We start from the raw sequence: 15,121 nt of genomic DNA, 5'->3' as shown, positions 1-15,121 counted from the left end.
CACAAAAATAAACTAGCTGTGTGACCTTGGGCAAGTCACTTAACCTCAACTGCCTTACCCTCCCCCCTCCAAAAAAAAAAAGGCAAAACCCCCCCCAAAACACAATGTTATTTATCAAGTATTTATTGAGCATCTACCAGGAGAATAGTACCATGTTAACTGCCATGGTAAACAGAATTCTGAATCACATTTTTTCCATATAAATTAGGTTATGCCATTTTCATAATGTATTAGTTATCTCTAAAGAGTAAAAAGTATTTTAAAGTAGGTGGTTCTTGACAATTACTCACCAATTTAAGCCAAAGACTGAGAAACCGGGGATCATTATAATATCGTTTCTCCTCCTGAAGGGCTTCTACAGCTCTTTCTAATAATGTTGACATATTACTTTCCTTTCCACCTTGAGGGAAGTTCTGCTCTGTCCAGTTAATATATCTAAATTGGTAAAAAGGGAGGTAAAAATTGAACAATTCTCAGCTAAGAACACATTTTTCTTCCAATCTTTATTCTGAACAGTCATGCTATTCTAATTTAGAACAGAAACACTTTCCTAAGGGCAGTTCCCAAGCCCTGTCATTGGATGATCACTGGATCCAGTGAAAGTGAGAAGAGCACCTACCTCACCCAGACATCTAGTGGGTCATCTCCAGTGTAAAATCGAATTTCAGATTCAAATGCTCTGCAACAAAGGCAGAAAATGACTTGTTAACACTTTGAGTACATTAGAGAAAAACAGTAAAATGAACAAACACCTTAACTCCATTTTCACTTATTAAGGTAGTGTGCCTAGCCTAGTACTAGACATTATAAAATTTTTAATTTCAAAATGTGCATGGTCTATGCTAGACAACAAGCACAAAGAAAACTCAAGCCATAGGTTAACAGATTATTATAGACAGAATTCAAGAGACATATATACAATACAGACATTGAGGAAGACTGAGAAAAGACTTAGGTTACTAGCAACCTAATGAAGTAGAAACTCAAGAAGCGGGATGGATAAGGACCCAAAGCCCATGTAGATGGAATTTTAATGTCTCAAGGGAATTTCTATAATTTTTTATAACTATAACTTGTAATTCACTGTTAAACTTTTTAGTATCAATTTTGGTTCTGGAAGGGAGCTTGGAGGTTAGAGAAGCAGAGAAGATTTAGAGATAGAAAGGATCTTATAGGTCATATAGTACAATTTCCTTATCTTACATATGATCAACTGAGGCTCAGAGAATTTAAGTGGTTTTGTCCAATAGCATACAGGTAAGTAATAATTTCAGTCAGTAAGTCAATAAACATTTATTAAGCACCAATTATGTGCCAGGTACTATGCTAAGCATTGGAAATACAATGAAAGACAAAAGCAATCCCTACCCTTTAAGGAGCTCCTAGAGTAACAGGAGAGACAACATGTAAACAGTTATGTACAAACAAGCTATATATGGAACAAAATGGAAGTAATCAATAGAGGGAATACTAGTATTAAGGGGAAATTGGAAAAGCCTCTTAAAAGAAGCCAGGATAGGGAGATGGAGATGAGGAAAAGCACAGAGGGTATAGGGGGCAGCCAGTGAGAATTTCTGGACTCGGGAGTTGGAGTTTCTTGTTTGAGGAATAGAAGGGAGGGCAGTGTCACTGGAACAAAAAGTATTGTTTGTGGGAGGCATTTAAGAAGGACTATGAATGCCAAACAAAAGATTTTATATTTCACCTTAGAGGTCATAGGGAACCACTGGAATTACTTTCAAGTAGAAGATTGGGGAGTGGGGGAGGGTGATATGGTCAGTCCTATGCTTTAGGAACATCATTTTGACATGGGAGTGGAGGAAGGAGACCAACTAGTAGGCTATGGCAATCATACAGGTTTGAAGAGATATGAAAGCTTGTACCAGGATGGTGGCAATGTCAAAGGAAAGGGGAAGTACCAGAAAGTTATTTTACAAAGGTAGAATCAACAGGCCCTGAGGATATGAGGATGACAGCTTAATATAGAACCTGTGCTGGGGCAGCTAGGTGGCACAGTGAGTAGAGCACGGGCCCTGGAGTCAGGAGAACCTGGGTTGGGATCCGGCCTCAGACACTTAACACAAAAACTAGCCGTGGGACCTTGGGCAAATCACTTAACCCCAACTGCCCTCCAAAAAAAAAAAGAACCTCTGCTGACTGGGAAGACAGTGGTACCTTCAACAGTAATAGAGAAGTTAAAAATGGGGAGGGTTTAGGGGCAGAATTAGACTAAATTTAGTTTGGACATGTTGAATTTAAGATATCTATGGCTACCAAGTTCAAGATGTCTAATAGGCAGAGCCAAGATTCTAACTTTCCTCTGACTTCAAATCCAAAATAATTCCCATAACAACATACTAAAATTTTGTTTTTTTTTTCAAAAGCTTTATTAACTTCTGGTTTACATCATTCATTTCTGCCAGATTTTAAGTTACAAATTTTTTCCCCGCTTTTCTCCTACCCACCACCCCAAAATAGCAGTCCCACAGGATAGCCCCTCCTCCAATCTGCTGTCTCCCATATCTTCTCCCATACCCCCTTCAACTTTTCCAGTAGAGCATGGTGGATCTCTATGCCCTCATGCCTGTATGTCTTATTTCCCAATTACATGTAAAATAATATTAATAATAATACATATACATATATATTTTTTAAACATTTGATTTTAAAACCTTGAATTCCAGATTCATTCCCTTCCTCCCTTGTCACCCACCCTTACTGAGAAGACAAGCAATTCAATATAGGTGGTACATGTGTGGATATGCAAAACAGTACCATAGTAGATATACTATAAAAGACTGACTATATTTCCTTCCCTCCTGTCCCACCTCCCACTTGTTCTATTCTCTACTTTGTTCCTGTCCCTTTTCAAAAGTGGGTGCTTCCAATTTCCCCCTCCCCCAGCCTGCCTTCCCTTCCATCATCCCCACTCTCATCCCCTTCCCCCCTACTCTCTTGTAGGGTGAGATACCCTATTTAGTATATGTCATTCCCTCCCTGAGCCAAATTCAATGAGAATAAGGTTTTGCCTTCCTGTTCTTCCCCTCCATTGTAACCATTTTCCCTTGCCTCTTCTCTGAGACAGTTTACCCCATTCTGTCTCTCCCCATCTCCTCTTGTTATATTCCTCTCTCACCTCTTACTTTCACCTTTTAAGTATCATCCCTTCCTATTAAATTGGTCCTGTGCCCTCTATCTATGTACACCTGTAAACATATACACACACATTCTCCCTAAGTATTCATATGCCCATATACCCTCATATACATATTTCTATTCCCTTCAACTATTTTCATACTGAGAAAAGTTTCATCAGTTACAATTATTGTTTTTCCATGTAGGAATGTAAATAGTTTAACTTTGATAAGTTCCTTATGATTTCTTTTCCCTGTTTACCTTCTCATGCTTCTCTTGCTTCTTGTATCTGAATGTCAAATTTTCTATTCAACTCTGGTTTTTTCATCAAGAATGCTTGAAAGTCCTCTACTCCACTGAATGACCATATTTTCCCCTGAAACATGATACTCAGTTTTACTGGGTAGGTGATTCTTGGTTTTAATCCCAGCTCCTCTGCCCTCTGGAATATCATATTCCAAGCCCTTCCATCCCTCAGTGTAGAAGCTGCCAGATCCTGTTTTATCCTGATTGTGTTTCCACAATATTCAAATTGTTTCTTCCTGACTGTAAAATTTTATTTCTTGATGGAGGAAAGGAGAACCCATTTCTGGGATACCTTTAAACATCATCATGGACAATTAACTAATTAAACTGAGGACACATTAAAAGGCACCACATTTTAATCTCAGAAGAGAGTAAATCTTCATCACTAAATAAAAAAAATCTTCATTCAATAGGGAATTATTTTGGATTTGAAGTCAGAGGAAAGTTAGAATCTTGGCTCTGCTTATTAGACATCTTGAACTTGGTAGCCATAAATATCTTAAATTCAACATGTCCAAACTAAAGATGAAGAAATTGCCTTAGATTGCTATTATACTGATAAGGAGATGGACACAACACACTGCCAGTCCTCAGAAAAGAAGGATTTTATAATGATCATTGGTATTCCTGCCACCTGGCATATTCCTACCCAAGTGGCTGGTCGGTTTACTACTTAGGATAAATGGAAGCTGCAGGACTGATTTTTGACATCCCACTCACCTTTTTTGCTGATGAAGAACAGTATGACTGGCAGTATCCTGCTGTGCCAATGCTTCCTGCAGTGTAGACATGATCCGGCCTTGCCTCAAGGGCAGCACATTTTCTTTACTCAGTTCCCACTCATCCCCCTCCATGGCTTTACTCTACAGAACAAAAATCAAAACCAGATTCCTCTTTAACAACTATGAATAATTTCTTTAAAAAATTTCATTTATTATAGCAGCAGAATTTGTTATGAATTTACAGTCTCTTTTAAAAATCCTAACTCAGGAAGTTATTCTTGCTGCACTGGATAAACAAAAGTATAGGCAAACTGGCATTAAATATGAGACCATTATCCTACTGGGGCGCAAAGTCTGTCTTTCAGTTAACCCCTTTTATGCTACCTAACAGAGTGACTGGGCAAAAGGCAGTATTATTGGCTAGAATCACAGTTGAGGAGAGGCAAGCGGAGTTAATATTTTGATATATAGACAATAAAACAATACTTCTATGTCTATCCCTGAAAGTATCACATTAATTAAAAATAGACAGTGATAAAACTGTACACATCCCTTCACCCAGAAATACCACTACTAGGACTGTACCCCAGATACCAAGAAAAAGGAAAAGGATTTATAGGCACAAAAATATTTATAGAAGCTCTTTTTGTGGTGATGAAGAATTGGAAACTGAGGAGAGGCCCATCATAGGGGAATGATGAACAAGATGTGCTATATGATTGTGATGGAATACTATTGTACTATAAAAAACGACATGGTTTCAGATGTATGGTTTCAGAATAAACTTGGAAGAATTATATGAGCTAAAGCAAAGTGACATGGGCAGAAGTAGGAAAACACTGTACACGGGAACAGCAATATTATGAAGATCAACTGTGAAAGACTTAGCTACTCTGATGAAGGAAATGATCCAAAACAATTCCAAAGGACCCATGATTACAAATGCCATACAACTCCAGAAACAGACCTCATGAACTCTTGATAGCAAACTGAAGCATACTCTCTTGCTTTTTGTTTTTTCTGCAACATGGCTAATATGTAAATGTTTTGCATGATTGCATATGTAGAATTGATAACATAGTGCTTGTCTTGACTCAAAATTTTTAAAAAATGAATGCTAAAAGTAAGTTAATAACTAAAGGGAAAAAGATTAACACAGTGGTAGCCAATTAATAGCTGATCTTTCACCTGATGACTTATATTAATTCTGTTAAATATGCCTTAAAACATATTAAATGAATACTTGTCATATGCCAGTACTCTGCTGCAGGCAGGAATGTTCTGAGAGCTCACATACAAAGGTACATATAAAAGTAACCATACCACATGAACAGAAAAATATAGCTAAGCCAGAGCTGGCCACTAAAGTTATTTCTATTCAGCCCACTTAGGGAAGCCCATATTATATCTTGGGACAAGGTAATTACCATAATTTGTTGGTTCTCAAAGCATAGTCTGGGAACCCTTGGGGGACAGGAGGAGTCCACTGGGTTTCCACTAGGTCAAAACTCTTTTCATGATAATAAGATTTTAATTTTTCTTTTTTTTTGCCTTTTGGAGGGCAATTGGGGTTAAGTAACTTGCCCAAGGTTACACGGCTAGTTTTTTTGTGTGTGTTAAGTGTCTGAGGCCAAATCTGAACTCAGGTCCTCCTGACTCCAGGGCCGGCGCTTTACTCACTGCCCTACAATTTTAATTTCTAATAAAGCAACTGTCAAGACATAACTCAAAACAAAATTTTGTCGGGAGTCCTCAATAATTTTTCGGAGTGTAAAGGGGTCCTGAGACCAAAATGTTTGAGAATTGCTGTCATAATTCATTAAACTGACAGAATCTCGAAGTTTTCAAAAAATCAGTGAAGAGGTCCTCAGACTAATTAACCATCCATTTATGACTAAACCTATTAAAAAAGAGAAAACTGTAATAAAAAGAACATTCTTCAAGAACTGAAGTACTGGGTATCCTAGAGACCCTTTAGCAAATCTTTGAGATCAAAACTATTTTCATAATAACACTAAGATGTTTCAGTTGCTAATACATAAGGATATAATCCTCTTAAATAAAAGTTCTTTGGGAGGTCCTCAATAATTTTTAAAAGTGTAAACAAAGGGGCTTTAGACAAAATATACAAGAAGTGCTGCATTATATCAACCATACTATTTTTCACATGGTTCTTATGAGGTTCCAATGAATGAAATATATAAAGTGCTTTGCAATTTTAAAGCACTATATAAATATTAATCATTATTATGATATATACATACTCATGTATAAAAACATATTTAAGCTTTTTAAAAAAATCTAAATCCCTAATCTGGAAGGACTGCTTCCAAATTGTGCAAGGTTCACTTGAATCAAATAATACCATACCTTTAGAATAATTGGCAATTCGTTAATTCCTCAGTATACTTCCTCTACCTATGACAAAATGCAGATTTTATTATGATTATGTTTATTTTCTTATCCAAAGTCAGTCTTCCCTATCTATGATCCATGATCTGCAGGCTCCAAAATATGACTCCAAAATCTGGTTTCTTCTCTCACTACTCAATCAAGGAAGGGCCCAGGGGCATCATCCAACATAGAAGCATGGCTTCCATGCCCTCCCCTACTCAGGCTCTGGCCTTCTTAGTTTACTTTTATACACACACACACACACACACACACTTCCTCGGCCTCCTCGGTCACACAACACACCACCACCCCGCCCCAGCCATCGCCTCCCTACAAGGACCCCGTCTCTCCCCCGACTCCCTAACCCTTCCCCCAAGGCCCCAACCAGTCAAGCTCCCATTCTGTTACCGGCCCAAAAGGTCTCCTCCTGACCCCAGCCCAATGGCCCTCTTCCTAATCGGGGTCTGGTCCCTCCACTTGTCCCCTCTACCCTCCACCGTGAGGGACCCACCAGCAGCAGTGAGAATCAAGCACCCCAACATCCAGTTCAAGCAACCTACGAGTTTCAAATTCAACGGTCCCGCGGCGGGCGGGGCACCACCCCTTCCGTCCTCTCGCGACGCCTCATTGGTTCCAAGCTGGTGGCGGAATTGTGGGGCTTGTAGTTTCCTCGCTGGTTTATGGCGGCATGCATGATAGGAGTTGTAGTTTCTAGGGCTCTGCCGGGTTTCAGGGACTGCTCTCCTTCAGGAGTAAGGCTTAGAAGAGATTTTATTTTTAAAACTTACGTTTCTAGCTGGAAGGGTCCTTAGAGGTCATTAAAAGAGGTGTCGTAGATAGAATCTACGGGATCAGGAAGACATGGATTAAAATCCTGTCTCAGAAATTTATTTACCTGGTTATCAAGCATTTATTAAATGCTTACTATATATGCTAAGGGACATGGTGAGGCAGTATGCTAATGCCTGAATGGATAGAAAACCCCCTGCCTTCAAAGCACTTGCATTCTAATAGGGGAATACAACATGCAAACAATGTACATGCAACAAGATATGCAGGGTAAATTGGAGGCACTAATTGAATGATCCCATGCAAATCACTTTACTTGCCTCAGTTTCCTCATTTGTAAAATGGAGATGGTGATATCTTTTGCAAAGCTGTTGTGAAGATCAAATAAGGCAATCATAGTATCCTAAACTGAGAAGTCATCTAATCGCTCTTTTCCCTCCCTGTCCCTCCATTTTACCATTGAAGAAACCAGCTCAGAGAGGTTTTCTATTTGTTTGTTTGTTTATTAATTTATTTTTTGCCTAGGATAGTACAACTGGGTTTCACAATTAAGTCCTCAGATGCCACATCTCCTGTTCTTTTCAGTTCACTAAATTGAGATGTCTATTAAGCCTTGAGATCTCTGGCCTGAAGTGTTCATTTCTGTAAACCACAGTTAGATGGGGAGCCTAGGTGTAGGCTCTGGACCACCCCCACCTCACCCCAACCATAACGTGCTGCCCCAGGGCTCTTGCCCAGTCATGATCTGCCCTATGTCAAAACTACATTATTTTATGGAGAGATGTTTCTGCCTCTTTATTCTAGTTCTGCCCTGCCACCCATCTTCTCACCATTCCTCCACCCATCCCAGAGCCCCTATCCTTACTTCCATTTACATTGCTCTGGAAATTGATATCCCCTTCATCATTAATTTCAGATCTTGGATTTGTAGCTCCCTGACAAAGGTTCTGTTTCAAAGGGGTGTTGAGACATCCTCTCCCTGCCAAAAACCCCCATCAAAATAAATTAGAACTCTATTCAATATATATTTAATTCAACATTTATTGAGTACCAACTATATTTAAGGCCAACTGTACCACCGACCATTCATTCTATGACAGTATGTATTGTCTTCAAGAACCTTGTTTGAGGATAGTAGAATGAGCATTAGTTTTGAAATCAGAAGAACCAGACCTAAATCCCAGCTGGATTACCCACTCTACTGGGCAATTGTCTTACTCTCTCTGGGTCCTAAGTTTGTCATTTGAAAATTGAGGGGTCTGGAGTAGAAAATAATGACAATAATAATAACTAAATTTCATATAGTGCTAAAGGTTTGAAAAGTGCCTTATGTATATTATCTCATTTGGGCGTCACAGTCCCCTGAGACAAATATTATTATTAATTTATGTTATTATATTATAATATTATATTATTATTTTACAAATGAGGAACCTGAGGCTAAGAGGTTAAGTGACTTGCTCAAAGTCACACAACTAATATGTCCCGGTGTCACAAATGTCCTCATTTCATTTCCCACCAGGCTGTACTCCTATGGACTTCTCCATCACCCATCTTCCATACCCCCTATTGGGTACCTTCTCTTCCTCTCCAGATTCTGGGCTACCTTTTAGAATGTAAGCTCCTTGGGGCAGCTAAGTGGTGCACTTAATAGAGCACTGGCCCTGGAGTCAGGAGGACCTGAGTTCAAATCTTAGTCTCAGACACTTGACACTAGCCATGTGACCTTGGGCAAATCCTTAACCCCAATTGCCTTGCCTTGCCTCCTCCAAAAAAAAAAAAAATGTAAGCTCTTTAAGGGCAGAAACTTTTTTTTGTATTATATTTGTATCCCAAGCACTTAGCACAATTTCTAAGCACTTAATAAATAATTATTGAATTGACAAGTAGGATTCAATCTCAAGCAAGCATTCCTGGCTCCAAGTCCAACATACCATATGCTATACCACCTATTGCTGTTGAGTCTGCCTCTTCATGATTCCATTTGGGATTTTTTGGGCAAAGATACTGGAGTAATGCTATTGCCTTCTCCAGCTCCTTTTACAGATGAGGGAACTGAGGCAAACAATGTTAAGTGACTAACCCAGGGTCACACTGCTAAGTTATTATCTGAGGCCAAATTTGAACTCAGGAAGATGAGTCTTCTTAACTCCAAGCCTGGTGGCTGTAGCCATTGTGCCACCTAGTGGTATTTTAACTAACATCTCTTGACTCACTTATTAAAGAGGCCTATTTACTAAATGATCATCGCTTTACTCAAAGTGAAAACTTGAAAAGACCTTGGTTAAAAGGACCAAGGTCTCTCAGTGCATCCTAGGCCATCTTCAGTCATCCTAATAGATATCTGGCCACTGAACCCAGATGGCTCTGGAGGAGAAAATGAGGCTGGTGGTCTTGCACAGCCCTCCCTCACTCAAATCAAAATCAACTGCAAGTCATGTCATCATCTCCCTGATGTCACGATCCTCTTAGGAATGAAGGACAAGCCACACAACTCGGTTAAAGTTCTTTTACCTCTCAGGGTGTCAGAATACCTTTACACTCATTGAAACTTTCATGAAGTAACTTGACTAGAACTTGGTCACGTGGTACAAAAATCTACTCAGATATTTACATGCTGAATGATTATGGGAAGTCATTTTTCCTCTCTCAGCATCATCTATTAAACGAGAATGATAATTGGTAGGTGCTCCCACGGTTGTTGCCAGGATCAAATGAAATAATATATCAAATCTCAAAGCAGGCTACAAAGATGTCAGCCCTTATTATTCATTCCTGTCTAATTTATATTCTGTTATCTCCTTCCTTACTAAGAACACTCTCTCTGATTACACATTGGTTAATGTCTTCTCCAGGATCTTTCTGAGGTTTAGAAAGGCACTCACAACTGTCCATTTTTCTCACCTTCCTCTAGCAAGATGGGCCAAGGTTCTAGAAATTCCTCCTTTCCCTATGCTGACATGTATAACCCAGACAGGGAGGAAGAAAATCTATCCTGATGAGAAGACAACTTAAGAGTGAAAATTCATGTTATTATGGATTTCAATTAGCTGCTCTGGAGACCTGCCTGACACTGTGGTATTTTCTCTCTTGATGCTAGGTCTTACTTGCAACTCAGCCAGGCATCTGATAAATTATGGTACTTCATATAGCACCCAAAGGCCAACCCTCTCCCCATACCCACCAGAAAAGTGGAGGAGTTGACAAAACAAAACAAAGAGAAGGAAGATTCTTTTTGTGTTTGGAATGTAATTTCTGAGTTAGCAGTCAGGGACTCCTAGTATGGCAAATAAAATCAATTCAGCGTCTAGGTCACCATAGATGTCTCATAGTTATTCAGAGACATTGATAAGTTCAGAACTGTTTATGCCATTCACTGTATATTATGGATTACCTGATGTTAGATGTTACATGCAAGGCCTGTGCCCAGCAGGTATAGGGGTAACGTAACGTGTACAAAGTTTGCCTTTGTTGCCCTACCACTTCTGGCTTTATTTATCTGGGCTTCCTAGTATTTCCCAGGTCTCTCCTATCTTCCCCCTCTGCACCACCATTTCCCTCATCAGTGGCCCATTGTGGGATTCTCTCCCTCTTCTTTGTTCTCTCCTCCTCTCTCTTTTTCTTTTCATCTCTCTTTTGCCTTTCCTCTCTGTTCTCTCTCTCCTCTCTGTTCTTTCTCTCCTTCTTTCTCTTCCCTCTCCTCTCTGTTCTTTCTTCTCTCTCTGCTCTTCTCTTCTTCCTCTTTCTTCTCTCTCTCCTCTCCTTTATGCTTTTCTCCTCTCCCTCTTCTTTCTCTCTTTCTCCCTCCTCCCTTTCTCTCCTCTCTCTCATTTCTTCTCTTCTCTCTCTATTCTTTCTGTTCTTCTCTCTGTCTCTCTCTGTTTCTTTCTTTGTCTCTCTCCCCTTTCCAAGTAATAATAAATATTTACATAGATTTATATAGTTATTTAAAGTGTACAAAATATTTCACATGGATCATTTCATTTAAATTTCACAACGGGTAGGTAAGGTAGGTACTATAGGTATTGTTGCCATTTGCTAAATCATCATCTTCCTTCTAACCTTTGTGTATCACTTTAAAGTTTACCAAATGCGTTTTCTTTTTTTTCTTTCTTTTTTTTTTTTTAAAGCAATTGGGGTTAAGTAACTTGCTCAAGGTTACATGACCAGTTATTTCTGGGTGTGGTGCTAAGTATCCGAGCCCGGATTTGATCCCCAGGTCATCCTGACACTGGAGCCGGTGCTCTTACTCGCTGAGCCACCTGGCCGCCCTGCTTTTTCTTATAGTATCACTTGAGCCTCACAATAACCCTACCAGAAGGGGTGTTCTGGTAAAGATTTAACAAGCAGCTCTCTGGGAGTGGGGGGAGAAGTACACTTGACACATTTGTAAATTTAATCTGCATTATTATTGTTTATCTCCATCACTTTCCCAAGTCAAGACAATTAACAAAACAACAAATCAAGTCCCTTTTTGTAGCATTTCCATTTCAGATATATAAACTCTCACACAGCAAATTTAACAATAAGTCCTGCTGGTGGGAACCATTTCTAGCATCCCCATTGCTTTTGAGGTAGGTGCTATTATTACCCCCATTTTACAGAGGAGAAAACAGAAGCTCAAAGAGTTTGTGTGACTAACCGAGAGTCACACTGATATCTGGTATCAGAGGGAGAATTTGAACTCAGGTCTCCCTGAATTTAAGTCTGCCACGCTCCCCACTGCAGCAAAGTATTTCATGAAAATTTAACCACCTTGTTTCTGATTTTCAGCTAAGTGTCACATTAGACAACAACCTAATAAATTCCTTCTGATAAAGATTCCGCATGTTCTCCTCCAGAGGTATTCTTTTTTTTTTTTTTAACAGGAGACTTCTTCAAGAAGGAAACGTAATGCCTTAATCTCAGGAACTCGATCTCTAATAGTGGTAATTCAGGCACCCAGTCAAGCTAATAGGAATAGGAGTCTTTTATTTTAAAATATGTGGGCAGCTGTCTACTCCATCTAAATGTAAAGTCAGGCCTCAAGAGAGGGCTGGGAAACTCCCATTTCTCAACTTTATCAACATAGATTATAGAAAATGCTAGTGCTCTTAAAAGATACATCTTTTAAAGATGAAAACCTCTGTTTGGGTTTCCCAGGAGCTCACTGACCATTTGTTTACTGTGAAACTATAAGAGTGGGAGGGAATAGTGGGGGGCAGGGAGAGGGGGATGGGGAGATAGGTCAAGAGTGGGGAGGGGAGAGGCTTTCATTCAGAGCCAGATGGAGTCCACATCTGGGAAAGGAGCATCACTATGCTGGACTTTCCCCCAGCAACATATCAGCCAATCAGAACAGTAGCTACTTGCCAAATTCACCAAGGATGGGGCGTCTGGAAGTGGAAAAGCCAATGAAAAGAAGGAATAATAAGCAAAAGCAAACTTGTGTTGCCAGGAGGAAGGGAGGTGAAGGGTGAAAAGATGCATTAACTCAGGACTGGGGGTTGCTGGCTGCTGCACAGTTGTATCTGGCAACGGTGGCCTACAGGGATTCTACAGGAAGTTGAATTCCTCTTTTTTTATTCAATGTAGTCACTTTTGTATCCTTAAGCTTAGGATTGTCTATATAGAGCACCTTACCTTTCATGAAGCTTCTCTGAGTGGTGAGTATTTCCAGAGCACAAATTGCATACTATCTATAGGCACATACACACACACACAATGTGTATATATATATATATATATACATATATATATACATACATACATATATATATATAGTATTTTCTCATCCTATGTGGTATGTATGACAGAGGGATCTAGGGGTCATAAAAAACCACAAGCTCATCATGAATCACTTGAACAGCAGTGTTACTAAGAAAAGGGGTATGCTAGGTTGTATAAGCTATGAAGATAGTAGTTACAACATCGATTTAGCCCTGACTGGAGTAAGTTTCTAGTAAAGAATGTACTATATCCAACTTGGAGAGAAGAATGAAGAAACTATAGTAACCAGAAGAGCTCAATAAATGCAATTTAAAAATTCTAGTCAATTTAATTTAAACAGAATGTAAACCCCTTTGAGGATAGAGACATCATTATTTTAGCTTCATATTTCTGGAATGGGCAGCTGGGTGGCACAGTGGATAGAGCACTGGGCATGGAGTCAGCAAGACTCATCTTCCTAAGTTCATATCTCAGACACTTACTAGCTATGGGTTTGTGGGCAAGTCACTTGACTCTGTTTGCCTTAGTTTCCTCATCTGTAAAATGAACTAGAGAAGGAAATGGCAAACCACAGCAGTATCTCTGCCAAGAAAACCCTAAAATGGGGTCACAAAGGGTTGGACAAGACTGAAAGGACTCAACAACAAAAACAGAGGAGAATACAAGGTAGGCCATGATGAGGATGAAGGAGAGGTCCATACTAAGTGTCCTAAGAAAATCTGAGGAGTGTGAGAAACCTTTCAGATCAGAAAAGACTTCATGAGGAGGTGCCACATGAGCTGGGCTTTGCAGGAAAGAGGTATTACACAGAAGGCCTGTGGAGGCTGGAGAGAACATGTCCAGTTCATGGGAACAAACAATAGACCAATTTGGCTGGAATATATTGGAGCCACTAAAGGGGAATAATGTGAATTAAAACTGGAAAGCTAGGTGGAAGCTGGATTGTGAAGGGCCTTAAATGTTAAGTTAACAAGGAATTTGTGTTTTAGTCCTTTTTTAAAAATAGTATTTTATTTTTCCAGTTACATGTAAAGACAATTTTGGGGGGGAGGCAATTGGAGTTAAGTGACTTACTCAGGGTCACACAGCTAGTAATTGTCTAAACTCGAATTTGAACTTGGGTCCTCCTGATTTCAGGGTGTAATGACAATTTTTAACATTCATTAAAAAAAATTTTAGTTCCACATTTTTTCCCTTCCTCCCTCCCTAAAATGGTAAGTAATTTAATATAGATTGTATATGCGCAATCATGTAAAATATATTTCCATATTAATCATGTTGTGAAAGAAGAAATAGACTGAAAGGGGATAAAACACAAAATAAAGTAAGGAAAGTGGAAATAGTATGCTTTGAGCTGCATTCAGATTCCATCAGTTCTTTCTCTAGGTATGGATAGCATTTTCTATAATGAGTGAGTCCTTCGGGATTGTCTAAGATCATTTGTATTGCTGAGAAGAGCTAAGTCATTCATAGCTGATCATCACACAATGTTGCTGTTATTGTGAACCATATTCTCCTGGTTCTGAGAATTTCACTTTGCATCAGGTCACATAACTTTTTCCAGGTTTTTCTGAAATCTTTCTGCTCATCATTTCTTATAGCGCAATAGTATTCCATTACATTCATATACCACAACTTGTTCGGTCATTCCCCAATTGATGGGCATTCCCTCAATTTCCAATTGTTTGCCACCACATGCTTTCTTCAATACTATAGGCAATAGGGAGCCATTCTTTTTTTTTTTAAGTTTGCTGTGAGTGATAAAATGTACTTTTATGTTTACTTTTTTTTTTTTAAGCAATCGGGTCTAAGTAACTTGCTCAAGGTTACACAGCCAGTTATTTCTGGGTGTGGTGCTGAGTGTCTGAGCCCGGGATTAGATCTCCAGGTCATCCCGACACTGGAGCCAGTGCTCTTACTCGCTGTGCTACCTGGCCGCCCCTATGTTTACTTTTAATGATTAAAAGCTACTCTTTCTAGGAATTTTGGAGAGAGCAGATATAGAACAAAGCTTGGTGGGATGACAGCCAAGAGAAGATTTTTTTAAAAAGGATCTTGAAGACCTG

The 15,121-nt window shown here is 39.3% G+C and overlaps 1 protein-coding gene across 3 annotated transcripts in view; it reads right to left on the bottom strand.

Annotated features, from left to right (window-relative positions):
• Window positions 1–7,173, bottom strand: part of BUB1B (BUB1 mitotic checkpoint serine/threonine kinase B) — a 58,570-nt gene extending 51,397 nt beyond the window's left edge. Inside the window, exons 1-5 of one of the 3 annotated variants that reach the window (XM_069105732.1) lie at window positions 7,069–7,173; window positions 6,534–6,581; window positions 4,162–4,304; window positions 620–679; window positions 291–435 (exon numbers count right to left, since the gene is read on the bottom strand). In XM_069105732.1, coding sequence (XP_068961833.1) covers window positions 291–435; window positions 620–679; window positions 4,162–4,295 — 339 coding nt within the window. In that variant the 5' untranslated portion in view covers window positions 4,296–4,304; window positions 6,534–6,581; window positions 7,069–7,173. Of the gene's footprint in view, window positions 1–290; window positions 436–619; window positions 680–4,161; window positions 4,305–6,533; window positions 6,582–6,965 lie in introns of all 3 variants that reach the window. The other 2 variants (XM_069105733.1, XM_069105734.1) reach the window with 2 other exon arrangements.
• Between the last annotated feature and the right edge of the window lie 7,948 nt (window positions 7,174–15,121).

The sequence above is a fragment of the Petaurus breviceps genome, unplaced genomic scaffold, assembly GCF_028583685.1.
Source record: "Petaurus breviceps papuanus isolate PSGF00001 unplaced genomic scaffold, PetGlider_PUasm1.0 77, whole genome shotgun sequence".
In the NCBI taxonomy this organism is placed as follows: domain Eukaryota; kingdom Metazoa; phylum Chordata; class Mammalia; order Diprotodontia; family Petauridae; genus Petaurus; species Petaurus breviceps.
This window is presented reverse-complemented; position numbering and strand designations above follow the sequence as displayed.